The sequence below is a fragment of the Telopea speciosissima genome, chromosome 3 (genome assembly GCF_018873765.1).
Source record: "Telopea speciosissima isolate NSW1024214 ecotype Mountain lineage chromosome 3, Tspe_v1, whole genome shotgun sequence".
NCBI lineage: Eukaryota > Viridiplantae > Streptophyta > Magnoliopsida > Proteales > Proteaceae > Telopea > Telopea speciosissima.
Window position 1 is genome coordinate 36,084,015 of NC_057918.1, and position 26,980 is coordinate 36,110,994.

Here is a 26,980-nt window from a genome sequence, read left to right on the forward strand (position 1 = left end):
AAAGGCCCCAAACTTCATATCAGGCATAAAAACTAACTAAACCCAGTCCACTGAACTCCAGGATGGGCCAGTATAGGCTCTATAGCCCTGCTATTGTGTTTCTAGGCTTTCTCCATATCGAACATCATAAAAGGGCTAGTAACTCTTTTATGATATTCCATACTTGTCCTGGATAATCTTTTACTCAATTCATTTAAAAAAATTAACAATTTTACAACAATTTCCAAGGGGAAGTAATTGATGACACTAGGACGCTTCGCTCAGTCTCATCAGTTTCAGCATGAGAAACCACTGCAGGAATTAGGAATGTTATGCAAGGAAATTTATGAAAGCTATGTCAATTTTAAAATTTTAATCTCATACAGAGATTTCTAGATAATGAAGATCATTAAATATACCAAGAAAATAAGACTAGTTACCTCCCAAGAAAGTACCGGTATTGCTGGAATACACCAGGAGTTATTCGGTTGGATAAATCCTTGGACTTCAAGAAATTGTGCTGGATGAAATCCTTCTTAAGTTCGACATTATGCTTCACATCCTGCCATAAATCTCCAGCAAAAGAATGCTCCTCAGCTCCAGAACCAGCAGAATTTATGTCAGTGCTTGGATTTGCAGTCGTTGACGATACTTCAATCCCAGCTAAATTCTGCTGCATATCTGGGGGTATTGGGTATCCATTGTGAAGCATCCATCTGATAGGAAGCTGTTTATAACTTACACCTGAACTTGTGCTTGGTTTTACTATGCCTTCCAAAATGTCAATGAAGTGATCTGGTGGATTTACACGGTCAGGAACATTGATCCCAAGGCCTGCAAAGTATTCTTCCACTTTTTTCACTGGTCCATGATACACAGTGAGGCCACCTTTGGCTAGAAGTATCAAATCATCAAACATTCTGAACAACGTATAGCTGCAAAGAAAATTTCCCAAAGCCCTTGTCAAATTACATAGAAGGATATCAACATAAAACCAATCTGGGAAGAGTCAAACCTTTCACACTACAAATATGCCATAAAATCATTAGTTTCTAATTGTACACCAGCATAATACTGTGTGCCCACATTTATTATTTCTCAAAAGAATCTAAAGATAAACATTTTAGACTAAGTTATTGCATGTCTTAGTTGTCATGGCACTGAGGCAGATGCCATGTTTTTGTTAGAGTTTATATGTTGTAAGGGTACTTTAGGAACAAGTTAGTTTACTAGTTGCCTTATATTGTAATTTTTCTGTTGTTAGAGTTTATATGTTGTAAGGGTACTTTAGGAACTAGTCAGTTTACTAGTTGCCTTATATTGTATTTTTCTGTTTTTTACCTTTTACCTCCCTAGGGAGGTGCATGTAATTTTTTCTATCTTATTTTGACTTAATATAGGTGTGGTGGAGAGAATCTCTCTAACACACAACGTTGCACTATCTTCTCTTCTTCTCTCCTTCTTCTTCACCTTCTTCAATCTCCTACCATCATCTTTGCCTTGTTCCCTTTCTGTCCTTAACTTCCAACTTGGTATCAGAGCTTAATTTTTTGGTTTGAGAGTCGATTCACCTTCTTGTTCTATTTCTATCTTCTCTTTGGAACCCTAGGTTACAAAGGGGTTCCAAGGAAGGAACTATTATGTGAAATGCTTGAAGATATCTTACAAGAGGAATGAATGAAGACCATGGAGCCACAAAAGGAGGAGTTTATTTGACGAAATAAGGGTTTGGAGCTCAATCTAGCTGAACAGCACATTACCGCCAGCTTGGTAATCTCCCTTTATCTCCTTCATCCGGTTGTCATTGGAGCTGAGGTATAGTTCATTTGAATCGCCCTAGGGTATACTTGGACCCCCCATGGTCTCGGTTCATATCCTTTAGAGTTGTTTCTTCAAAACTCATCTTCTTCTTGAATTTTAAGGTACCGCCAGGCTCTGTTTTTTCGTCTGTGCTACTTGTATTGATGGCCCATGCTGCTTCTTGCTATTTGGTTTGGCTGATTTATGTTGTTTGGGCTCTTCATGTTGCTGGATGAGATCATTGTGCCTTGAGACATATCTTTGGAGCTTTTTTGTGAAAGTATTACCTGATTTGGGTGCTGGACTGTGGTTACCTATGATTGATATTGTTTTTTGGATTGAGCAATGACTCTCCATTTCCTTTGAAATGCCTTAGAGGTCAAATCGATCACAACCAGCCAAGAAAGGAATTTCCGTTAGTCCCTGGTCTATCTCCTTTTTACCTGTCTTATTGATCTGTGATGTGTTTTGACTGCTTGGTGTTGATGAGCAGTGTTGTTTGAGCTTCCCTAGTGGCTGTGTGCTGAAGCTATGCCTTGAAGTTTTTGGTGGAGTTGCTTCTCTTTGAGATATTTGTTTTGTTTGAAAACTGGACTGAAATTCCAGTGTTTGGAAGTTTGTTTGTTTGGACCTGTTTGGGTAGAGTGTACTCCCCATTTGGATTGAATATCATCCCTATTTTTATATATTCCTACATTATGTCAGTTGTTGGAGGAAGAGGCCAATTTCCACCCCATGAGAATGCCAGGAAAAGATTCTGCTGTGACTACTGTGGGAAATTTGGCTACACTCAAGAGAGATGTTGGATTCTTTATGGCTATCCCTTTGATATGTCTGATAGCAGGAGAAGGGGAGCCAGAGCACACACTATAATGCATGAGATTGAACCTATGGGATATTCATCTGGATCTGCAGTGTCTGGTCCTTTAGCTTCCACTCTACAAGCTTCTACATCTGCTCCTTCTACTGCTCCTACTTGGATCATTGACTCTGAAGCTACTGATCATATGACTGGCATATCTCAGTGTTACGACTCCTACTCCATCTGTTCTGGTAAGGAAAAGGTTAGGATCGTTGATGGTTCCCTATCCTCTATTTCTGGTAAGGGTAGTGTCCGTGTTACTTCTTCTCTCTCCCTTGATTCTATTCTTTATGTTCCTCAGTTTCACACTAATCTCTTATCTATGAGTCATCTAACCAAATCCTTAAATTGTTGTGTCACCTTTTTTCCATCTCATTGTGTTTTTCTGGATTTGGTGACAAAGAGGATTATTGGCAGTGGATGTGAGGAAAAGAGACTCTACCTTCTTGATCCAGGACCATCCCCTCTACCTACAGCTTAGTCCTATGTATGTGGGTGTAATGACAATAGTACTGTTGAATCTGTGATGTTGTGGCATCAACGCTTGGGTCACCCTTCTTTTAGTGTTATGAGACAAAAATTACCACATTTGTTTTCTTCTATTCCTTCTTCCTATGTGTTTCAGTGTGAACCATGCCTCTTTACTAAACATTGTCGTTCTTCATATCCTTATAATGGCAATAGATCCATTGTTCCTTTTTTATATCGTACATACTGATGTTTGGGGACCATCTCCTACTATTTCTTTACTTGGTTATCGCTACTTTGTTTCCTTTGTTGATGACTATTCCCGCTCTACTTGGACTGTTCTGCTGAAACATAAGAGTGATGTTTGTGATGCATTTAAAAATTTTTATCAGATGATTATTACTCAATTTGACACTCATCAAAATTGTTGATTCTGATAAAGGGGGGGAGTACATGGTTGGTGGCCTCCAAACCTTTTTTACTAACCATGGCATTATCCATCAGCTAGCGTGTGTTGACACACCCTAACAAAATGGGGTAGCTGAGAAGAAAAATCGCCATTTATTGGAGGTCACTCAAAGTCTTCTCTTTGCCATATATGTTCCAAAGACTTTTTGGTTTGATGCTCTTCTTACTGCTTCCTTTCTCATCAACCACATGCCTACAAAACTTCTTGGTTCTAAATCTCCTCTGGAAACCTTGTCTCCCCAAACTTCTGCTTTCTCTCTTCCTCCCAAGGTCTTTGGATGTGTTTGTTATGTTCATCTTAACAAATCCTCTTGAACTAAACTTGACCCCAAGGCTCTTAAATGCCTTTTGTTAGATGTGTATAGCCTTGCAATAAGGGTAGTTTTGGTACTAGTTTTATTACTAGTTACCTTATTATGTAATTCTGTATTTTCTACTTTTTTACCTTTTACCTCCCTAGGGAGTTAAATGTAATACTTTCATTTATGTCATTGATGTAATATAGATGTGTGGAGATGTCTCTCCAACACAAGTAATTACAACCGAAACTATTCTCCTCTCTTCTCTCTTGTCTCTTATCTCCTTCTTCCTTCTCCTTCTTACCTCCTTAACCTAAAATCTAACTTGGTATCAGAGCCTTAGGGTTTGAGAGTCGAATCCAGCTTCTTGTCCTCATTCTTTCCTTCTCTTTGAAACCCTAGGACACAAAGGGTTTCAAGGAGAAGCTTCCTATGTAAAGGATCTGTTGAAAGGACTATGAAATAGGTTCGAAATAACCTGTTCTAGTGTTTGCTACTGCTGTTCGAGCTTTGATGTAGCTCATTTGAAGATTTGAAGTTGTTCTAGCCAGTGCTAGAGTTACCGCCAGCTCTACATTGCAGTCCCTGTATCTCCTTCTCTTGGTATGGGTTTGAAGGTTGGAGTAGCTGAATAGAATTGCCCAAGGGTATTGTTCAAGAGCCATGTGCATGCCCTTGCTGTTTGAAGGCTCAATCTGAGCACAACTCCATTTTCGTGGAATCCAGTTTCTGCCCAGGTAAAACTGAGAATGTCTGATTCTCTTTATTATTGCATTTGGACTGCAATATGCTGCCTCCTTTGTTGAGTAATGCCTGTGCACAACTTTTGTGAAGCTTTTGAACTTGTCTAAGGTTGGTGATATTCCTTGGAGAGTATTAGGGTGAAGTATTCTCAAGGCTGTTTCTGTTCTTCTCTTGTATTTGGTCTTTTTTTTGGGTTGAGTGTGTGCTCCCCACTTGGATTGGTATCCTAGTATATGGTTAAGTGCCATTTTCCTTTCAAGATGACTGGTACAAAGTCTTCTGAGCTTGGTTCGGCTGATTCCCAGCCTCCCTCAACAACAGTCCCTCAGTTGGTTTATGAGAACACACACCTCCAGATTTCTTTTGTGAAGCTTGATGGTACTAATTACCTGGATTGGTCACACTCTGTGAAGCTTTCCCTCAGGAGCAAAGGGAAGCTTGGATACATCACAGGCACTATCACAGCCCCAGCACTTGGTTCCCCTACTTATGATAAATGGGAGATAGAAAATTCTACAGTCATGACATGGCTGATCTTCTCCATGAAGCCTGAGATTGGGAGAAGGTTTATCAGAAAAGAGACTGCTAAGGCAATCTGGGATAGTGTCGCTGAAACCTTTGATAGAGTGGGTGATTCCGCAAAGGTCTATCAGCTTCACCAAAAAATTCACTCAATGAGGCAGGGTGACAAAACTATTTCTGAGTACTATAGTGCTTTCCTTAGTCTTTTGGAGGAGTATGACCACTACAGGGATCTTTATTTGTCCAACCCAGAGGATGAAACAAAGGTGTATCGGGTGGTTTCAACCCTGACTATGAACTAGTTAGACTCCAGCTTTTGGGCCGATCTCCTCTTCCATCTCTTAATGAGGTCTGTAGTTATCTCTAGAGTGAGGAGACTCGGCGTGTTACTATGGCACCAACATCAGCATCATCTTTTGAGAGGTCCGCCCTCAATTCCAGCTCTGTCCGGGATACCCGTGGAGGTGGTAGAGGCCAAGGGCCCAACTGTGAGGATGCCAGTACAGTGGAGACAGTTGGTGCTAGTGGGGTTGGAAGAGACAGATTTAAATGTGATCATTGTGGGAGAACTGGACACACCAAGGATAGGTGTTGGTCTCTTCATGGTCGCCCTCCTGGTACCCGAGGTCGTGGTAGTCGTAGAGGGGGAGCTCGTGCCCACTCCGTGCTGATTGAGGCAGATGCTACACAGAATGATTCCACCTTTATGGATGTAGTGGTTCGCCGGGTCGTGTCTCAGCTGAGCACATCCTCTACACCTACTGTGGCCAGCTCATCATCATCATCAGCCCTACAGGTCTCCACCTCTGCCCCTACTGCAGCACAGTTTTGGCTCATTGACTCTGGTGCCACTGATCACATAACTGGTACGTCCCATTATTATGATTCCTAGACTATTTGTTCGGGAAAGGATAAGGTTAGGGTTGTTGATGGCTCCCTTTCCTCCATATCTGGTAAGGGTAACATTCCTGTGACATCATCGATTTCCCTTACTTCTGTTCTTTATGTCCCTAACCTAACATTGAATCTTTTATCTGTGAGTCATTTGACTAAATCTTTAAATTGTTGTGTCACCTTTTTTCCTTTTCACTGTCTTTTTCAGGATTTGGTGACAAAGAGGATTATTGGTAGTGGACGTGAGGAGCGAGGCCTTTACCTTTTTGACCCTTTTTTGCCCACAGCTCAGTCCTATGTGTGTGGACGTACTGATAGTAGTTCTGTGGAATCTGTTATGTTACGACATCGTTGTCTTGGCCATCCATCTTTTGTTGTAATGAGGAAACAATTGCCTCACTTATTTTCTTCTATTTCTTCGTCTCATGTTTTTCAATGTGAACCATGTATGTTTGCCAAACACTGTCGTTCTTCTTATCCATATCATGGTAATAGAACTGTTGCTCCTTTCCATATTGTGCATACTGATGTTTGGGGCCCTTCCCCTACTACTTCATTATTTGGCTTTCGTTATTTTGTGTCATTTGTTGATGATTTTTCTTGTGCTACATGGACTGTTCTTCTGAAACATAAAAGTGATGTTTGTGATGCATTTCATCATTTTTATCCGATGATCCTTACTCAGTTTGAGACTCGGATCAAAATTGTTTGGTCTGATAACAGGGGGGAATACATGTTTGGTGGCCACCAAACCTTCTTTACTGATCATGGCATTATCCATCAGCTCACGTGTATTGACACCCCCCAACAAAATGGGGTTGCTGAAAGGAAAAATCGTCATCTATTGGAGGTCACCCGTAGTCTCTTGTTTGGCATGCATGTCCCCAAGACCTTCTGGTCTCTTCTCACGGCCTCCTTTCTCATCAATCACATCCTACCAAACTTCTTGACTACAAATCTCCCTTGGACATCCTCTCTCCCAAAGTATCTGCTTTCTCTCTTCCTCCTAAAGTCTTTGGCTGTGTTTGTTATGTGCATGTTAATAAATCACATCGTACTAAACTTGATCCCAAAGCTCTCAAGTGTCTCTTTCTTCAGTACTCTTCTACTACCAACGGTTATAAGTGCTATCATCTCTCTTCTCGCAAGTGTCTCATCTCCAAAGATGTGACTTTCTTTGAGTCTGTCCCTTTCTTTGCACCCTCTCAGCATCCTCTTCAGGGGGAGAATTGCGGAAGTGAACAGGCTGCTGATCTCCTTCATTACTCCCTACCTATCTCTCCCTTTATACTTGACATGATAAGCATAGGGCTGTGGATGTGGATGTGAATACAGATTTGGTTGTTGACAGTGGTACTGGTAAGGAGAAGGATTACCATATTACCTACAAGAGAGGTGAAGGCTTGCATAATGAAGGAAAGAAGACCTACCAAGAGTCCTCTTTGGATCCAGATCCACATCCTGAGATTCATTCTCCTCAATCAGGTGATATCCCTTCCTCTCCATCTGATTTAGACCTTCCCATTACTGTTAGAAAAGGGAAAAGAGCTTGTACTAATCCTATAGCCGAGTTTGTTTCCTATGATGCTCTTTCTCCTACAGGTTTTGCCTGTGTTACTGCTCTCTCCACTGCTTCCATTCCCAGAATGTTACTGATGCTATGTCTGACCCAAAGTGGAGACAAGCCATGTTCGAGGAGATGATGGCTCTTGAAAAGAATGGTACTTGGCAATTGGTGGATCTTCCTAGGGGACGTGTCCCAGTTGGATGCAGATGAGTCTACACAATCAAGTATAAGTCAAATGGGACTGTTGGGAGATACAAAGCAAGGTTAGTAGCCAAGGGGTACAGTCAAGTTTATGGGATTGACTATCAGGAGACATTTGCTCATGTGGCTACGCACAATTCTATAAGAGTCCTATTATCCTTGGCTGCCAATAAAGATTGGCCATTATATCAGTTAGATGTGAAGAATGACTTCCTTCATGGGGACTTGGAAGAGGAAGTATACATGTAAACTCCACCAGGCTTAAAAATGCCTTCAGCTGACGGGAAAGTGTGTCTTCTCAAGAAGGCTCTATATGGTCTCAAACAGTCACTAAAGGCATGGTTTGAGCGCTTTCGACAGGCTATTCTGAAGAATGGATATTCCCAGAGTCAAGCTGACCACACTCTCTTTACCAAGCGAGGAGATGGTACCATTACAGCCCTCATCGTCTATGTTGATGATATTGTAGTCACTGGAGATGATATGGCTGAGATTAAAAAACTGAAAATCTACTTGGCTCAATAGTTTGAAATCAAAGATCTGGGTCCCTTGAAGTACTTCTTAGGCATCGAAGTATCAAGGACCAAGAGAGGAATCAACATATGTCAGTGGAAATTTGTTCTTGATTTGTTGACAGAGATAGGGATGTTAGGCTACAAACCAGCAAATTCTCCTATTGAACAAAATCACAAACTAGGAGAAGATTGTGGTCCTTCTCTTGTTGATGCGGGAAAATACCAAAGACTAGTGGGGAAACTTATCTATCTTTCTATGACACGCCCAGATATCTCTTACGTAGTGGGAGTTTTGAGCCAATTCATGCATGCCCCCAAGAGTGGTCACTTGGATGCTGTATATTGCATTCTCAGATATTTGAAGTCTTCTCTAGGGAAAGGACTGTTGTATGCAAGACACAGTCACTTGAGAGTAGAAGGTTTCACTGATGCTGATTGGGCTGGATCCATTACAGACAAGAGATCTACCTCGGGTAATTGTACCTTTATAGGAGGTAACTTAGTTACATGGAGAAACAAGAAACAGCATGTTGTAGCCAGATCTAGTGCAGAGGCAGTATTTAGAGCTATGGCTCATGGAGTGTGTGAACTCATTTGGTTGAAGAGACTAGTTCAAGAATTGGGATTTGACACTGAAGGGCCTATGAGACTCTACTGTGACAACAAGGCTACCATCAGTATTGCTCATAATCTTGTCCAACATGACCGAACTAAGCACATTGAGGTTGATAGACACTTCATCAAGGAGAAGATAGACTCTGGCTGTATTTGTACACCTTTTGTGAAGACTGGGGATCAGTTGGCAGACATCTTCACCAAGGCTCTTGCCTCTCCTCAGTTTAGTACTCTCCTAAGCAAGCTGGGAATGCATGATATATATTCTCCAGCTTGAGGGGGAGTGTTAGATGTGTATAGCCTTATAATAAGGGTAGTTTTGGTACTAGTTTTATTACTAGTTACCTTATTATGTAATTCTGTATTTTCTACTTTTTTACCTTATACCTCCCTAGGGAGTTAGATGTAATACTTTCATTTATGTCATTGAAGTAATATAGATGTGTGGAGATGTCTCTCCAACACAAGTAATTACAACCGCAACTATTCTCCTCTCTTCTCTCTTGTCTCTTGTCTCCTTCTTCCTCTCCTCCTTCTTACCTCCTTAACCTAAAATCTAACTCCTTTTTCTTGGGTATCCTTCTAATACCAAAGGTTACAAGTGTTATCATTCTTCCTCCCGTTGGTGCCTCATCTCCTAGGATGTACCTTCCTTAAATCCATTCCCTTCTTTGCTCCTCATCAGCACCCTCTTCAGGGGGAGAATTATGGGAATGAAAAGGCTATTGATGATATTCCTTTTCCTTCTCCCCTACCTATTTCTCCTTTTATGCTTGACATTGGGAAACACAAAGATGTGGATGTTGTTGACATTAATACTCATTCTGATGTCGCTGCTAGCAATGAAAATAAGGTTGTTGTGGAAAGTGGTTCTGGGAATGAGAAGGATTACCACATTAAGTACAAAATAGGTGAATGCTTGAGGAGTAAAGGACAGAAGACCTGCCAAGAGTCCTCTTTGGATCCACATCCTAAGATACAGCATCCCAGCCAGGTAACATTCCGTCTCTTCCTTCTGATTTAGACCTTCCAATTGCTGTGAGAAAGGGAAAGAGAGCTTACATTAATCGTATTTCCCAGTTTGTTTCCCATGATGCTCTTTCTCCTACAAGGCTTCCTTTCACTATTGCTCTCTCTTTTGTTTCCATCCCCAAGAATCTCATTGAAGCTATGTGTTGAATAGAACCTATACCCGATAGGGGTATTTTGGAGTTTTACTTATTTGGGTATTATTCACGTGAACAGTACCGTGAACAGTATTAGTTAGAGTCGGAGGGTATTTCTGTACTTCTGTAATTCTGGAATCTTCTTCCATATTATTATAAGTACAAGGGCTTGGTGATCTATTCAAATCACTCAAGCATTACACTTTATATGTTCTTGTAACATGGTAACAGAGCAATAATCTTATCTGAGTTAAAGAACATCCCCCTCCTCCTCCTCCATCGTTTCCTTTTCTCTTCCTTCTTCTTTCTCTCGGCCTTTTTTGTCTTTTTTCTGGTTTTCTATCATGATCACAGGACAGCACTAAAGAGGTGATCAGATTATGATCTAGTTGCTGCCCTTTACATTACCTCCTTAATTCGATGATAAGGTGAAGATCTCTTGCGATAGCTGCTGCCCCCTTCATTCTGCGATTTTTGAAGAATCTCCTATATTTGAAGATCAAGTCTCCCCCTCTACTGGAGTTGATTGTTCGCATTGGAGACTCATTCCTGCAGCCTTGGACAATATCTATCTCAAGCATACATCACAAATTGAAGGCCTCTACCCTAAATCGATCTCACTTTCAGGGTTTTCTAAAACCCTGACTCCTCATCGATTTTTAGGTTAGGGGTGTTATCTGGAGCTGATTTTTTGAGGGGTGTTCTATCCATACAAGAAGACTACTCGATATTTTTTTCAGCCACATATACTGAGGATTTCTCCAGAATCAGGTTTTCTCTTTTTTTTGATCGATTTCTCCTACTATCGATCTACTTTTCTGGTTTTTTTTCTTTGGTTGGCTGCATTGCTCTATTGCTGGTTCTGTCAAGCTTTTCATCTACTCCTTGCTGCATTGCTCTATTGTTGGTGTCGTTGATTTATCATTATAAACATGCCTGGTGATTCCGATATTACTACTGCTACTTCTGGGCTTGATGGACAGACCAAATCTGAGTACTTACCCTTTGCTGCTCCTATAAAATTGGATGGGACAAATTATTTACAATGGTCCAGATCTACCTATTTAATCATTATCGGGAGAGGCTTTACTGGATGTATCTTGGGTTCTGAAAAGAAGCCAACAGAAGACGGTCCTCCTCAGACTCGTTGGATATCCAATGATGCTATGGTGGTGTCCTACTTGCTATTCTATGCAACTTGACATCTCCAACAATTATTTGTTATTGGAAACATCCCATCAGTTTTGGAGTGCAGCCAAGGAAACCTATGGACAGGTAGGGAATGATGCTCAGGTATATGAGACTGAGAAGAAAGTACATGACACCACCCAGAAGGAACTATCTGTCTCCACCTATTATGCTACCCTAAAGGGTTTGTGGCAGCAATTGGCACTACTCTGATTATAAGCCTTCCGTTGCCACTGATATTGCTGTCTACAGTAAGCATGTTGACAAAAGGCGGGTCTACAAATTTTTGGCTCGTTTAAATGTTGAATTTGACCCTATTCGTGTTCAAGTCCTTAGCAGGTCACCCTTCCCTACATTGCTTTCCAGAACCAGAAGAAAGGGAGCCATCAACCACTCGAACTTTATCCTGACTAGAGGTGGGAAAATATTTGTGAAAAAGGCTGGAAGATCCAGTCATATGATCAGTGGCACCGGAGTTTATGATCCACGCACTGGAGACTACCAATGCACAATGACCTCCAAATGAAATATCTGATTGAACAAAATGGAAACCTGATGGAGTAGAAGAACTGGCAGGTGTCGATGTAGTAGAGGCAGCGAAACTCTTCAACATACGACGAAGAGCTTCAAATTCTTCTTGGGAGAAACTAGTGTCAGCAGTGGAGTTGGTAGTAACAGCTTCAGTATGATTAGCTTTAATTTTAGTCTTTCCACGACCATGCTTGGCCTCAAAATCAGCAGGTTTACCATGTAACTTCGTGCTTTAGTATGATAGGGCCTATGGCAGTGTTCACACTTGACAGGTTCCTTGGTAGATGCATTGACATCAGCTATGGCAGTAGGGCTGGTCCCAACCTGTAGAGCAGATCTATCAACAGTGGGAGTGTGTAGCATAGCACCCCGACGAGTATCTTCAGTAAGGACCAAAGATTTCATGTTGTAAGGTGCATCGTGGATTGTACCTGCTTGATGGTGGTAGTTCTCCAGCTGCTTTACCTTCCCACCTATATCAAACTTCTTCGGTCTCTTCTAAACTTTATCAATGGCATTCTCGCTTAGGTCACCCCCCTTTAGGAACTTTGTCTCTTTTATTTCCTAATTTGGTTAAGCAATGTAATAAGAATGATTTTTTTTTGGAGAGGCATGTGTTTTGGCCAAACAAACTCGTTCAACTTATTCGGTTTCTAATAAAAGAAGTTTTTTACCATTTAATTTGGTTCATTCTGATGTGTGGGGACCTAATCGTAAACCTTCTTTCTCTGGCCACCATTGGTTTGTTTCTTTAATTGACTGTCATTCTAGGAATACTTGGGTGTATATGATGCGTACTAAGAGCAAGGTTTTTTCCTGCTTTCAGCATTTTCATAACTTGGTTCGGACCCAGTTCAATGCCACCCTCAAAATTTTGAGGAGTGACAATGGCACAGAATATATGGAGGGTTCGTTCCAAAAGTACCTTGCTGACCATGGAATTATTCACCAGACCAGCTGTGTAGATATACTTGCCCAGAATGGGGTGGCTGAGTGCAAGAAACGCCACTTATTGGAAGTGGCTAGGGCACTTATGTTTACCCGTCCTGTCCCTTCCCAATATTGGGGAGATGCTGTCCTCACTACGGCATACCTTATTAATAGGATGCCTACTCGGGTACTTGGTTCTCACTTCTCACAACCCTGCTGACATTTTACATGGATCTTCTTCTTTTGTGGTCCCCCCAAAAATAATTGGTTGTGTCTGTTATGCCCGGGATACTCGGTCCCCAGGTAAACTTGATCCCTGTGGGCTGCGTTGCATTTTTTTGGGTTATTCTGGAACCCAGAAAGGATATAAGTGTTACCCTCCTCCTACTCGGCGTACTATGGTGAGTATGGATGTGGTCTTTCATGAGACCCTTATTATTCTTCACCACCTCTTCAGGGGGAGAATATTAGTGAAGATGTGCTGCCTTTGGACAATTTTTCTCCTTTACTTCCTAATTCCCAACCCGGGTTGGATCCTGCTGACCACCCTAGTGCACCTACTATTGTTGCTGCTGTCCCTATTGCTGCCCCTCCTCTTGTCCCTTCTCCTGAAGGGAATCCAATGCAGGGGGAGACTAGAGTTAATGGTAATGATGAAGGTTCTCTTCAGGGGGAGCTCACTCCAGTTCAGAAAACCATTAGTGAGTTTCAGAAGAGAATTGATGATTCTAACATGAAGGTATATCAGAAAAGTCGTACAAAAAATAAGCAGCTTCAGTCCACTGCAGCACCAGTACCCATACAGTTGCCAACCCTAGATCTAGAGCCTACTTCTCCATCTAGTAAGATTTCTTCTCTTGACCTTCCCATTGCCCAGCGCAAAGGTATTAGGGCTTGCACTCAGCATCCCATATCTCATTTGTTTCTTATCACACTCTTTCACCATCCTTTTGTGCATTTGTTTCTTCTCTTTCTTTTGTTTGTATTCCTCAAAATTCGCAAGAAGCTTTGATAGATGGAAAGTGGAAGGCAACAATGATGGAAGAAATGAAAGCTTTACAAAAGAATAATACATGGGAGCTTGTCGTTCTTCCTCCAGCAAAAAGACCAGTAGGATGCAAGTGGGTGTTTGTGGTGAAGCAGAAAGTGGATGGCATGGTTGATAGATAAAAAGCACGACTTATGGCCAAGGGATTCACTCAGATGTATGGGATTGATTATCAGGAGACTCTTGGTCCGGTTGCCGAGTTAAACATTATCAGGGTATTATTGTCTTGTGCAGTGAATCTAGGGTGGAATCTACAATAGTTGGATGTGAAGAATGCATTTCTTCATGGAGCGCTAGCAGAGGAAGTTTATATGGAGATTCCTCTAGGTTTTTCATGTGCTGAGACTCAAGACAAAGTATGTAAATTGAAGAGAGCTCTGTATGGACTGAAGCAGTCACCCATAGCCTGGTTTGGCAGGTTTCACAGGGCCATGGTTTCTGTGGGGTATAAACAGAGCAATGCTGATCACACTTTGTTTATCAAGCGACGAGGCGATAAGGTTACTATCCTGATTGTATACGTTGATGACATAGTGATGACAGGCAATGATAGTGTTGAAATGTCCGGTTTGAAGACCTTCTTGGGACGTGAGTTTGAGATAAAGGATCTAGGGAAGCTTAGGTATTTTCTGGGGATTTCACATTCAAGATGGGATGTAATCTTGCAACTTGGAACCATAAACTGAAGTTTTGGTAAAGAAGGGTGACCAAGATGTAAATGCCATTGCATAGGAGAGGGGATAGTAGTAGATGTACCTGCAGTAGAAGGTCCTGTGCCATCTAGGTAGTATAGACCGTCGTACTCAAGCCCGCTACCAATCGTCTTCCTTGTCTGAAGGTCCTGAAAAACATGATAAGAAGGATAAGATGTTACAGAATACTTAAGGGATTTAATAATTAGATTAACAGATAAAAGGCTTAGAGTTAATTTAGGAGGATGAAGAACATGAGACATGGTCATAGAGGATGTAGGAGAAACATCTCCATGACCAATTACTTGAAAGGAGGACCCATCAGCAAGGATAACATTAGAAGAGTTTTGATCCATTGAAGAGAACAGGTGTGACTTACCAGTCATATGACAGGAGGCACCAGAATCAATAAGCCAAGAGGTAGAAGAAGGATAACAGATTGAGTTACCTTTATGTGCCACGATGGCGGTAGAAGTGGAGGCAGAATTAGCTTCAAGTTGTTGAAGGTGTTTAACTAGCTGGTTGTAATCATCACGGGACACAGTGGATGAGGTACTCGACGTAGAACTCTGATTCATAGCATTGGTAGGTTTCTCAATAGAAGTATCAGTAATAACAGCATTGGCGAGTTCATTTGCCCATTCAGGTTTACCATATTTGGCCCAACAAGTATCCACAATATGATTTGGTTTCCCACAATAAGTGCACTGGCGGGAAGACTTGTCAAAAGACTGATAATTAGTTCCTCTTCCACCAGTGCCCCTGCCACGGCCCTTAGTTTGGCCACGACCACGTCCGTGACCATGACTAGCAACAAAAGCTGAATTTTCTTTAGAAGGAGGATCAGACTTAGATAGATTAGCCAAATGATTGATGCGAGAAAAAACTTCATTGAGAGAAGGAACCTTCTCCCCCGTGAGGAGTTGACCTCTCATAGACACTGATAATCAGGATGCAATCCAGCTAGAAATTTTGCAACATGGAATTCTGCCCGTTGTTATTTTAGTGGTGAGTGGCTGATGTATCTGGAGTTCCTCAATTATTCCCTTATAACTGGCAAAGTATTCATTCAAAGATTTATCTCCTTGTCGGAAAGTGTTAGCTGAAACGAGAATGAGAGAATGGCTTGAGTGAATTGTTCCTTCACTCACAGCCCCCTCATTTATATATTGTAATTATGAGCATAATTATAATAGTACCCCTGTATAGCCGACTATGGTTATATCAGGGGAATAAACAAAGAAAAAAAGAACAAAAACACCCAAAATACCCTTATCGGGTTACATAACTCAACACTCCCCCTCAAGTCGGTACATAAATATCATACATGCCCAACTTAACTAGACTAGGGTGAAATAACTTTCCACTTAACCCTTTGGTTAATACATCTGCAAGTTGATCGTTGGATTTGACAAAGGGTATACAAATCTGCCCACCTTCTAACTTCTCCTTGATGAAGTGTCTGTCGATCTCCACATGCTTGGTACGGTCATGTTGCACTGGATTGTGAGCAATGTTGATTGTTGCTTTGTTGTCACAGTACAACATCATCGGACGATGAACAAAACAACCAATATCCTAGAGTAAACTCTAAAGCCACAATAGTTCACATATGCCCTGGGCCATGGCACGGAATTCTGCTTCAACGCTAGACCTAGTACAACATCATCGGACGATGAACAGAACAACCAATATCCTGGAGTAAACTCTAAAGCCACAATAGTTCACATATGCCCTGGGCCATGGCACAGAATTCCGCTTCAACGCTAGACCTAGCCACCACATTTTGCTTTTTACTTCGTCATGTGACAAGGTTACCTCCTACAAAGGTACAGCCTGAAGTGGATTTTTTGTCTGGGTTACTACCCCAGTCAGCATCTGTGTACACCTCAATGCGAAGGTGATCATGTGGAGACAGGAGAATCCCTTTCCCTAGAGTTGACTTCAGATAGTGGAGACTACGAAGAACAGCAGCTATATGGGTGGAGTAGGGATCATGCATGAACTGACTGACCAGACTAACAACAAATGCAATGTCTGGTCTAGTATGGGAGAGATAGATTAGTTTTCCCACCAACCTTTGATAGCGCCCCTTACCAATAGGATCACCATCCTTCTCTTGTAGAAGAGTAGTAGCCTCCAAAGGGGTGTCACATGGTTGACATCCTAACAAACCAGTCTCTGAAAGTAAATCTAGAACATATTTCCTTTGGGAGAGAAAGATGCCTTTGGGAGAACGAGCAACTTCAATCCCAAGAAAATACTTGAGCTGTCCTAGATCCTTGATTTCAAATTCTCGTCCCAAGAAAGTCTTTAGGTGAGAGACTTTATTTGCATCATTGCCAGTCACCACTATGTCGTTGACATAGACTATGAGAAGAGTAACCTTATCTCCATTCCGCTTGATGAACAAGGTGTGATCAGCATTACTCTGTTTCTACCCCACAGAGATCATTGCCTTATGGAACCCGCCAAACCAAGCTCGAGGAGATTGCTTCAGCTCATATAATGCTCTCTTCAATCTGCAAACCTTCCCATGAGTCTTGTCACAAGAAAAACCTGGAGGGATCTCCATATAGACTTCCTCCTTCAGCGTTCCATGAAGGAAAACATTTTTTACATCCAATTGCTGCAAATCCCAGCCAAGATTGACAACATATGATAGCAAGACCCGAACGGTGTTCAACTTTGCCACTAGGGCAAATGTTTCCTGATAATCAATCCCATAGGTCTGGGTAAATACCTTGGCCACTAGTCTAGCCTTTTATTTGTCCACCGTTCCATCAGGCTTCTGCTTGACAACAAATACCCATTTGCAGCCCACTGTTTTCTTACCCGAAGGAAGAGCTACCGATTCCCATTTCTCATTCTTGGATAAGGCCATCATTGAAAATCCAACATGGCTGCTTTCCACTTTGGATCTTCCATTGCCACCTGCCATTTCTAAGGAATAGAAACAAAGGAAAGAGAGGACACAAATGCATGATAGGAAGGAGACAAAGCATCATAAGAAACAAAATTGGTGATGGGATGTTGGGTGCAAGATCTAATGTCTTTACGGACAATAATAGGTAAATCAAGAGAGGGATCCTTACCAAGTAAAGCAGCGGAATCTGGATCTGGATCAAGTTCTGATGGTTGAAGAGGTGGTACAGTAGAGGTAGTCTCAACCTGCAGTTTGTGCTTCCTGGTGTAGATTTGATCAACATAAATTTGACTCACAGATCTGCGCTTCCCCTGAGTAGGAATTGACCGAGAGGCTGAAGTTGGCTTATCCTGAATAGGAGCCAGAAGGGTAGAAGAAGGCTCCCTCTGAATAGAAGTTGGTAAAAGATCAAGTAAAAGATCAGGCACATCTTCAAATATTGGGTCATGCTGCCCCTGAAGAGGTAGCTGAGAGCCTGAGAGTAGAATGCCAGGGATTCATGGAAGACAACATCCATGGTAACAAATGTAAGCCGAGAAGGTGGATGATAACATTTGTATCCTTTCTGGGTAGGAGAGTAGCCCAAAAAGATACATCGAATGCTTCGAGGAGCAAGCATACCATGAAGATGATGATTACTAGCATAGCAGACATAACCAAAGATTTTTGGGGGAACCACAAAAGAGGAAGAACCTTGGAGGTCAACAGGGGTACGACCATCAAGGACAAGGGTAGGCATACGGTTGATGAGGTAGGCAGCAGTGAGAATAGCATCACTCCAATATTGAGGAGGAACCTGCCGGGCAAACATAATGGGCAGGGGTGTCCACGCAGCTGGTTTGATGGAGGATGCCATTAGGGGAGTAAATAAAGAAAAAAAGGACAAAAACACCCAAAATACCAAGAAGATATTCATTTATATCTTTTACTTATGAGCATAATTACAATACTGCCCCTGTATAGCCGACTATGCTTATATCAGGGGAATAAACAAAGAAAAAAAGGAGAAAAACACCCAAAATACCCTTATCGGGTTACATAACTCAACAGAAAGTGAAGAGCTTCTCATAAAAACTCACACATACGGGAGATATTCTTTTCTTGAGAGAAACTCTCACGTAGATCATTCCAAACATCTTTAGCAAGTATATGAAACATCACATTCGATGCAATAGCAAGTTCAACACTGTTCCACAACCATATTTTAATAACTGAGTTCTCACGCATCCACTCATCATGAACTTTGACTGTAGTAGGATCCTTTGGATCAACAATTGGTGGATCATCAGTAATATATTTTATTTTTCCTTGAGCATGAATATATGCTTGCACTGCCTGTGCCCATAATAAATAGTTTGAAACTCCAGATAACTTGATAGTAGTTATTTGAACTTGGACAGTGTCCGTTTGTGTTTTAGGATCGGCCATAAGTGGGGCTGAGCAAGTACTGGACGAAGCAGCAATAACAGAACAATTGGTTCCTGATTAGGGTGAAAGAACCAGTAGCAGTAGCAATCGGCAGTAACAGCAGCAATAATGACAGATTGACTCTTAAGAAGAACCAGATCAGGGTAGAAAAATCCAAAAACAGTAGTGCCAGATCAATCGGCAGTAGGGGTGAAGCAGCAGCAGAAAAATTATCGGCAGTAGGGTTTTAAAACCCAGAAGTAGTAGCAGAAAAAAATATCGGCAGCAGTGGGGTTAAAAAACCCAAATCGCAAAACCAAGAGTGATTAATCTAATTACTAGGACACCTCTAAAGTTTGAATCTTACAAAAATCTTGCTCAAATACAGTAAATCGTCACTATAGATGCATTGTAGCAATCCATTAAGAAATATAAGTGAAACAACTTGAAATCAAGTTGAAACCGAATTTTGATCGAAACAAATGCTTTTTTATATCTACTGCTTTGTACCAAAACCTAGTTGAAATCAAAATTTAGCCCGAAATGCTGAAATTTTGGTCGAACCCTGCATTCCTACTGAGTCACAACCAATGATTGAAACAAATGCTTTTCTATATGTACTGTTTTGTACCAAATCGAATCAAAACCGAAACTTAGGCCCAACTGCCAAAATTTCGGTCGAAACCTTGCATTCCTACTAAGTCACAACCAATTTTGTTTCGGCCTATGTCGAAACCAAAGTATTTCATGAAATCTTGATGGTTCCAACCGAGATTTCGAACTATGTTTCTGGTACTTTTCAGATCCAAATTTGTAATTACAGAAAACAGATTTTTTGCTTTGGAGTATGCACTCATCGCCCAACCAACCAACCACATTAGTGGGTGAGAGAGACCATCAAAGAGTGTTTTGGGAAACATTGCAAGATCAATAATGACTTTACGGAGCTACACGAGCCAAAACACCCTAAAGATGCTTTTCCCTTCTCACTTGGTTGGGCATGCAATGATATGCCTGTTTACTCCATCGTTAATCATGTTACACAGATTCATCATTGAAAACTAAAATTGTGTTGTGATCACAAGTAGAAAAAGAGAAGCCTCAAATGAAGTCTTTTCCAGGAGATGTGGGTACTACCAAAAAAGTTAGAATATTCTCAGGAAGTAATAAAGAAAAGAAAACAGATAATAGATATTCCGGAAGCATATGGTATAAAACTAAGCACATCTGGGCAATTCCTTGAAATAGAATAAAAAGGCTACCAAGTATGCTGACCTCTTCAAGAAAGAATGGAGAGATCATGCTTTTAAAAAAAAAATGCAATTTGAATTGTTAGAGCATACCTTGGTTGGTGAACCACCATGCAGATGTTTACCCCTTCAATGGCCTCACGACGAAGTGCCCTAAGTAGCAACTGAGAAGACGAACTGTCCAAACCAGATGTGGGTTCATCTAATATCAACAATGAAGGCTCCATGACCATTTCCAGTCCAACATTTACTCGTTTCCTTTGTCCTCCAGAGATCCCACGCTTCTCTACTGTTCCAACCAAGGAATCCCGTACTGCCTGTAGCCCCAAGGATTCAATAACTCTTTCAACTACTAGAACCTTATCTGGTTTTGGCATGTCAGCAGATAATCTCCATGATCAGAAGGAAAAGAAAACCATGTCAATACAGGGGAAGACAAGAAGTAAATTTTGAACTACACCATATGGAAACAGAAACTTAAAAAAATGCATTTAGCAAAAAATCACAATTAGCTCAAAATTATTGAACTTGGATTGATGTCTTCAATAAACAGCAGCAGCATATTAAACAGACTTGAAGTGACAATTAGAAGTAGGAAACCCAATAACAATAGCTAATTTCGTTTATCTCCCTCCTATCACGCCTCTTGTATGAGTATTATACATTGAGATGCAGAATACATACAGGAGCAAGGGACTGTTGATCAAATGGAGTGTTGTTGTCATTGTTGGCAACGTATTTGGTCATAGTGGTGTTTTGGCAGTAGCACTTGTGATTTGGCAGAGCTGGAATGGTCAACCGGGCTTCTACACAGAGTCAAGGGCAGTTTGGCCATTTGGCAGGTTACAACGGCATCCGAGCATGGAAGGTGACTTTTGGCAGTATATAGGGTCCCTAAGCAGTGTTTGGAAAAGGCCCGTAGCAGCAGGTGAAGGCCTCGTACATCAAAAGTTACGATTTCATAAGATCACACAGTGGGGTCCACTTTGAACCTGATTTTGGAAATCTTAATGGCAGAACTGGGCAAAGCACTCTGCATAAGAAATGTAGTTCGTCGAATCTTGGTTACAACACAACTGGTTTCATGTCGTTTCGATGTCAGACGAGGAAGTTATAGAGTTTTTTGTGTCATCACGTGAAAATGGAGTGCATTGAAAAAGGGTGGAATGGCTTTGAACGAATTTGGGGAGTATTCTGTTGTTTATTCCCGCAACAGTTTATGTAATCACGTTTTTGTGGTTACAAAAGTCATTTTCCAATTTGTTTGGGTTGATTTAGGTATGAAATGAGTGTTTTATGAGCAAAATTCCGTTTCGTGAATACTGGCTTAATCAATGTGATCATAGCCAAGCCTTTATTTATAATATTGAAATCATATGACAAAAATATAACTAAGCAATGTGGGACTAAAACCCACATACAAGAATACCCCCATGGATAGATTTACCCTTGGACCCATATTACAACACTCCCCCTTAAGTTGGTGCATACATATCAAACATGCCCAACTTGCTAACAGTAGGAAAGAACAATTTTGTACTGATTCCTTTGGTAAGGATATCAGCCAACTGTTCACTAAACTGAATAAATGGAATACAAATAATTCCTTGTTCCAGCTTCTCTTTGATGAAGTACCGGTCAATCTCAACATGTTTGGTCTGATCATGTTGGACCGGGTTGTGAGCAATGCTGATTGTTGACTGGCTGTCACAGTAGAGTCGCATAGGAAGATCAGCACTCATCCCCAAGTCTTGAAGAAGCCCCTTGAGCCAAAGAAGCTCACAAATACCCTGTGCCATAGCTTGGAATTCAGCTTCAGCACTAGATCGAGCCACAACAGCTTGTTTTTTGCTTCTCCAAGTAGTTAGGTTACCTCCAACAAATGTGCAATATCCAGATGTGGACTTCCGATCATCAGGACTTCCAACCCAATCTGCATCAGTGTACGCTTCTATCCAGAGATGGCTGTGTGGAGAGAACAATACTCCTTTCCCCAGAGTTGACTTAAGGTAACGGAGAATTCTGTATGCTGCTTCCAAGTGAGAAGAGTGAGGATGATGCATGTATTGGCTGACAAGGCTTACAACAAATGTGATGTCTGGCCAGGTATGTGAGAGGTAAATCAATCGACCCACTAACCTCTGATAGCTGCCTTTGTCCACTGGCTCACCTTCCTTACTCTTCAAATGTGTGTTGGGCTCCAGAGGGGTATCTGCTGGTTTACACCCAAGCATCCTTGTTTCTTTCAATAAATCCAAGGTATATTTCCTTTAAGAGAGAGAGTTATGCCCTTAGCTGAATAGGCAACCTCAATCCCCACGAAGTACCTCAGTTTGCCCAAATCCTTGACTTCAAACTCCGTGCCCAAATAAGCTTTCAGCTTTTGAATCTCTTGTGCATCACTGCCTGTAATTACTATATCATCAACATAGACAATCAAAAGGGTAACTTGCTGTCCCACTCTCTTAACAAACAATGTGTGGTCTGCATTACTCTTCTTATACCCATATGCGATCATAGCCTTGTGGAATCGGCCAAACCAAGCCCTTGGGGACTGCTTCAGACCATACAGGGCCTTCTTTAACTTGCACACTTTCCCCCGAGTCTCTAAAGAGGTAAAACCCGAGGGTACCTCCATGTAGACATCTTCTTCCAAGTCTCCATGTAAGAAGGCATTCTTCACATCGAGTTGTTGAAGTTCCCATCCTTGATTTACAGCACAAGAAATGATGACCCGTACAGTATTCATCTTCGCTACAGGAGCAAAAGTTTCTTGATAATCGATTCCTTAGGTTTGAGTGAACCCTTTGGCGACTAATCTCGCCTTATATCTCTCCATAGAACCATCAACCTTGTGCTTCACAACAAAGACCCATTTACAACCAATAGGCCTCTTCCCATGTGGAGAACTTACCAAATCCCAGGTCTGATTTTTCGCAAGGGCAAGCATTTCTTCATTCATTACCTCCTTCCATTTTGGTTCGGCTATTGCTTCCTGCCAAGTGTTAGGTATAGAGATAGAGGACAAAGAGGATACGAAAGCATGAAAGGCAGGAGTTAGAGAGTTATAGAACACAAAGTTTGAGATAGGATGCTGAGTACAACTTCTTTTTTGTTTGCGAACAGCAATGGGTAAGTCAAGACTAGGATCAAGAGGGGGCTTACCCGAAGTATGACTAGGAGCAAGATTTGGAGTAGGAACAGATGCCGATTGCGTAGGTGGTGCAGCAGTGGTGGTTTCTTTCTCTTTGTACCAAGGTCCATCTGTAGGAAAATCAGTTCCCCGAGTGTATTTCTGTTTCACAAGTCTCTCCCCCTACACCTGTTGCTCAATCTGTCCCACTTCTTGTTCTTGACTTGTAACTCCATCCTCTAGTTCAATAGAAACATCGTCAATGGTTGGTATCTCAACATCTAAAGGAGCAATCAGCGGGACCTCTTCATTACTTTGAGTCTCCCCCTGCAGAGGTACCGGCGGTGGAAAGTAAACCTCCAACTCCCGAAAGACAACATCCATGGTGACCAACACCTTTCTGGTAGGAGGATGGTAGCATTTATAGCCCTTCTGAGTCGGTGAGTAACCAAGAAAAATGCACCGTAATCCTCTGGGATCAAGCTTACCATGGACGTGGTGATTTCGTGCAAACACGACACAGCCAAACACTCTTGGGGGCACCACAAAGGTGGATTTGCCAACCAACATATCCAAGGGACAGTGGCCACCCAAGACACGAGATGGAAGTCGATTGATGAGGTAAGTAGCTGTAAGCATGGCATCACCCCAGAAACGAGGAGGGACAGACATGGTGAACATAAGGGAATGAGCTACCTCCAGTAGATGTCTGTTCTTGCGTTTAGCCACTCCATTTTGAGCGGGAGTGTCAACACAAGAAGTCTGGTGTATGATCCCATGGCTGTCCAAATAGGAACGGAAAGCACCATCCATATATTCCTTGCCATTATCTGAGCGAAGAATCTTCACCTTAGCATCAAACTGCGTCTGGACCATTTTGTGGAATAACATAAAACAATTGAACACATCACTCTTACTATGCATTAACTATACCCAAGTTGTCCGGCTAAAACAATCGATAAATGTGACAAACCATCGAAACCCAGAGGTAGAAACACAACGGGCAGGGCCCCAAACATCAGAATGAATTAAACCAAAAGGACTCAAACTTCTGTTGTCTGAAATAGGAAAAATACTCCGAGTTTGCTTTGCCAAAGTGCAAGCATCACAAGAAAAATTGTGTTTATTACATTGTTTTACCAGACTAGGAAATAAAGCATATAAAACCCCAATCGGGGGATGGCCCAAACAACGATGCCAATTATTCAACTCAAGCAATGCAGAATCAAAAGTAGAAGATGCCGGCTGTGATGTCAATGCTGTCCGGGAACTTTCAAGCACGTACAGACCACCAACCACCTTACCACATGCAATCGTACTGTCCGTTTCCAAATCCTGAAATAAACAATGAGTTGGAAAAAAATATTACTTTGCAGTTTAAATCCTTAGTTAGACTACTAATGGACAGCAGGTTAGTAGTAAACTTAGGAACATGTAAAACAGAGGAAAGAGTGAGAGAGGAGGTGCACTGAACGGATCCCTTCCCAGAAATAGAAGAAAGAGACCCATCAGCAAGCCGAACCTTTGACTGGCCTGAAAGAGGAGTATATGTGATAAAAACAGAGGAAGAATCTATCATATGGTCGGTTGCTCCTGAGTCAATATCCCAAGAGTCAGGCATGACCGAGGTGCAATTCCCACCAAAAGAAATACCTGTGAAAGAAGGTGCAGTGGAAGGAGCAGGTAGAGACAAAGCCAAAGCCGCCATGGAAGGAGATACAGATGCCGAACAAGATGTGTCCAAGCGATTCATCATATCCCGCAGATTATGCAACTCAGCCATCACAGAGGAAAGACACTGTTCAGATGGATCTTCAGTAGCAGCCCGATTAGCACGAGAGGAACTGGGCTGATTGGAACCCCCCTTTCCACTCCCACAAGTATCCGCAGGATGACCATGAAGCTTCCAACATCGGTCCTTGGTGTGCCAGTCCTTCCTATAATGATCGCATTTAATAGGCGGGCGATCACTAGATGGCCGATCAGTAGGAGGAGGACGAGAGGAATTTCCACGGGAAGATTGAGAACCAAAAACAAGGGCTGATCGTTCCTGAGTGACAGGATGAACCATGGCAGTGCGCCTCGTGTCCTCAGCCGAAAGTATGGCATAGGCCTGCTCCAAAGAGGGAAGAGGATCCCGATTCAAAATATTGGACCCGATATTATCAAATTCAATGTTGAGGCCGGCCAAAAAATCAAACAGCCGTAGACCATCCTCCGACTTCCTGAAGGCCGTTGCGTCAACATCCGTGGTAGCCTTAAATGTGCCCAAAAAATCCAATTCCTGCCATAGTGTGCACATGGTATTGTTATATTGGGACAGAGACAAGTCCAACTGCTTGGTAGTATGGAGCTTCTGACAAAGTTCATAGCATTGGGCTGCATTCCCAACCTGAGAATATGTGTCATGAGCCGTCTCCCAAATTTTTGCAGCGGTGTCAAGGAGCAGATAATGACCAGCAATGGTCTGGTCCATGGAATTAACCAAATAGGACATCACCAAAAAATTGAAATTCATCCATCGATCTTGAGCCGATCCAGCCTCTGTAGGCCTGACCTTAGTGCCCGTGATATAACCAGAAAGCCCATGGGAACCAACAGCAAATAAACAGGAACGAGACCATAGAAGATAATTGTTGCCATTCAACTTTATGGGATTCACCGGAAAGGGAACAAAGTACCGCTGGTTGGAATCGTCAGAACCAGTCGAAGCAGTCGTGATCTCGGACTCATCAGGCATGGTGGCTAGAGAAAAATAGGCAGAGACAAATCCCAAAAGAAAAAATCAGAACATGTATAGGGTAAAAAACGAACCCTTGGTGGGAGTCAACTCACCACCAAGGGATGAAAAAAAATCGAACAAGGTGGAAGCCCCCCCCGAGGTGTGTAGAGGTGGCGGAAAAAGGAGGGAGGGACCTACGGAGGTGGCGGGAGGCACGGAGAGGGCCAGCGGTAGCTGGCGGAGGCCGTGGCTGTTGCTGGTTGCGGAAGTGGTGGAGGGGTTGGCGGTAGGTGGCGGAAGTGGTGGAGGGGCTGGCGGTGGGTGGTTTTAGGGCAGAATGGCGGAAAAGAAAAAGAGAGAAAAAAACGAAAAAATTTTACTTCCCATATCCCCGGAATATTTTTCGCTCTGATGCCATGTGGAATTCCGTGAATACTGGCTTGATCACTGTGATCATAGCCATGCCTTTATTTATAATATTGAAATCATATGACAAAAATATAACTAAGCAATGTGGGACTAAAACCCACATACAAGAATACCCCCATAGACAGATTTACCCTTGGACCCATATTACAACACTAAGTTTCAGCGTTTCAAGCACATACCGTATCATAAATAGACGGCCCAGATCAGAAGATTCCGTTTGAACAGATTTTGTGAAGGCACTATGGTTGGGACAGTGTAGATACCATCGTGAGCGATTTAATGTGACAGGCCTATGGAGAATTTATGTACCATGATACATTGAATCAAACAGCTTATACGGTGTTATGCATGTACGAGTTGAAATTTAGGTAAAGGATGTAAGTAAGAAAGAAGAAGGAGATGGAAGAAGAAGAGAAGAAGAAGAAGAGGAAGAAATGGAGAGAAAAAGAATTTGGAGGAAAGTTGTGTGTGTCAGTAGAGGGGACTGTAGCAGTAGGAGAAGCAGCTTCAGTCAGATGTGCCTTCAGTTTGAGCTTCCCCCGGCCTCGTTTCGCCTCAAAATCAACAGGCTTCCCATGTAACTTTCAACACTGAGCCTTAGTGTGATAAGGCTTGTAACAGTTT

General features: G+C 42.0%; 1 protein-coding gene across 2 annotated transcripts in view; it reads right to left on the reverse strand.

The window, feature by feature from the left end:
- LOC122656141 (ABC transporter G family member 28-like) overlaps positions 1 to 26,980 on the reverse strand; it is a 173,375-nt gene that overhangs the window by 20,653 nt on the left and 125,742 nt on the right. For both annotated transcript variants that reach the window (XM_043850592.1, XM_043850593.1), the window contains 2 exons: positions 20,166 to 20,462; positions 420 to 914 (listed from right to left, as the gene is read on the reverse strand). In XM_043850592.1, coding sequence (XP_043706527.1) covers positions 420 to 914; positions 20,166 to 20,462 — 792 coding nt within the window. The remainder of the gene's footprint in view (positions 1 to 419; positions 915 to 20,165; positions 20,463 to 26,980) is intronic.